The following is a 1,545-nucleotide window of genomic DNA, read 5'->3' on the forward strand; positions in this document are numbered from 1 at the left end:
CCAGAAGCGCAAGGAGAAGAAACAGGACTTCATCAAGCTGTGCGGCTCCGAATTAGCCCTATACTGGATCCGGCTCTGCGGCAACCTCAACTGGGATAGGATGGCTCTGAGCCCCAAGGAGCCTCGCCTGAGGTCTGGACCGCTTGCAGGTGAGGAGCAATGAAAACTTTCCCCCAGGTACAGGCTCCCTTCCTGGGGAACACATGCAGCTTGCATAGTGGACATAAGGAGAGATGACACAGGGTCCGGGTGGAATAATGCAAAACCGTGGTAAGGTCGCAGTGCTTTAAGCTGCCCAACTATAATCAGCTGAGTTGTGTAGATGTCAGGACACGAGCTTTGATGATACTGGTTCTGATGCTTAATTCTGCTGAGGCAACGCTCTCCTTATGTCTATGCAAAATTGTATACTTTTCCTGAGGTTCACTGACATGAATGTTTGTTCTCCTCTCCCCCTTCTCTTTATTTAACTTAGAAATCATGCCATTGACCCTCACCAAAGATGCAGAAACCTTCAATGGGTTGGAATCCGATCCTGCTTCGCCACAGGAGAGGCAGTCACCGTTGGGAGAGCTACAAGCTGCATTCAAGGATTCAGACCTGAACTCTGAAGAATTTAAGGAAAATATTCTTACTCGACAAAGTGAAGCAGAAGACAATAGTCAATCAGAGCTAAAGGACACAGGCTCAGCTCTCCATTTCCCGAAAAAGAGAAGCGCCCCTACCGTAATCGTTGATAGGTGTTGTAACTACGGTTGCTACAGAAGAGAGTTGGCTCGATTCTGCTGAGATGAAGCTAAGTGTGTATTTCATCTAATAATCGCATGTATTCTCACGGGTATTCGTGTTCACTGATGCCTCTGTCACCCCCACTGAGTATTAGAATATGAAAAATCACCATTTGGGTTGGGGTTTTTAATTTTGTGTGTAAGAAGGTATTCCTTGCATTGTTGTAGTTTTTGCCAATAAATCCTTTTCAGCTAAAAAGTATGTGTTTATTAATGGTATAATTAAGGTATTGCTTTTGTTATACGATTAACTCAAAATAACAACAAAATCTTTACCGCTTTCATCAAACACAATAACTCAACATAAAAAATGTTTTTAAATAGATAAAACTCTCTCAACTATTAAAAAATGTTTTTAAATAGATAAAACTCTCTCAAAAACACTCTCAACTCTGTGTCTTGCATCAGTGAGACTGGATAAGTCTGTTTTTGAAATCTGTATTTTATAAATTGTGGCCTGTCACCCACTTTTTCTGCTAGACCTACTATCCAAATGTTCTTCCACTACTGAATATTAAACGAATTCTTTTAATAGCAAAAGAAAAATTCAAAATAATTCAACTTACACAATGCCTAGTACCAGGTATATAAACGGGACCAGAGTGTTTTGATTGCTAGTAACTCATATCAGGTACACAAAGAGTTGCAAAACGTGGAGTTTCCTAACAGATTTTCAAAGCTGTGTGTCGTACTGAACTATTACAAACAATTAGATTGGACACTATATCAATTTAATTCAGGTGGGGCCATATGAACA

The 1,545-nt window shown here is 40.6% G+C and overlaps 1 protein-coding gene across 1 annotated transcript; it reads left to right on the top strand.

Annotated features, from left to right (window-relative positions):
- Positions 1 to 6: 6 nt before the first annotated feature.
- RLN2 (relaxin 2) lies at positions 7 to 971 on the top strand. The gene is made up of 2 exons (XM_019645885.1): positions 7 to 149; positions 476 to 971. The coding sequence occupies exons 1-2, from the start codon at positions 101 to 103 to the stop codon at positions 787 to 789; spliced, it is 363 nt and encodes a 120-aa protein (XP_019501430.1). The 5' UTR covers positions 7 to 100; the 3' UTR covers positions 790 to 971.
- The last annotated feature ends 574 nt before the right edge of the window (positions 972 to 1,545 follow it).

This window comes from Hipposideros armiger, unplaced genomic scaffold (genome assembly GCF_001890085.2).
Source record: "Hipposideros armiger isolate ML-2016 unplaced genomic scaffold, ASM189008v1 scaffold_95, whole genome shotgun sequence".
NCBI lineage: Eukaryota > Metazoa > Chordata > Mammalia > Chiroptera > Hipposideridae > Hipposideros > Hipposideros armiger.

Excerpts from the sequence above, each read along its gene's own strand:
- RLN2 (XM_019645885.1), top strand. The coding sequence starts at position 101 with ATGGCTCTGAGCCCCAAGGAGCCTCGCCTGAGGTCTGGACCGCTTGCA. Across the intron at positions 150-475 it reads GAGGTCTGGACCGCTTGCAG|AAATCATGCCATTGACCCTC; the intron begins GTGAGGAGCAAT and ends TATTTAACTTAG.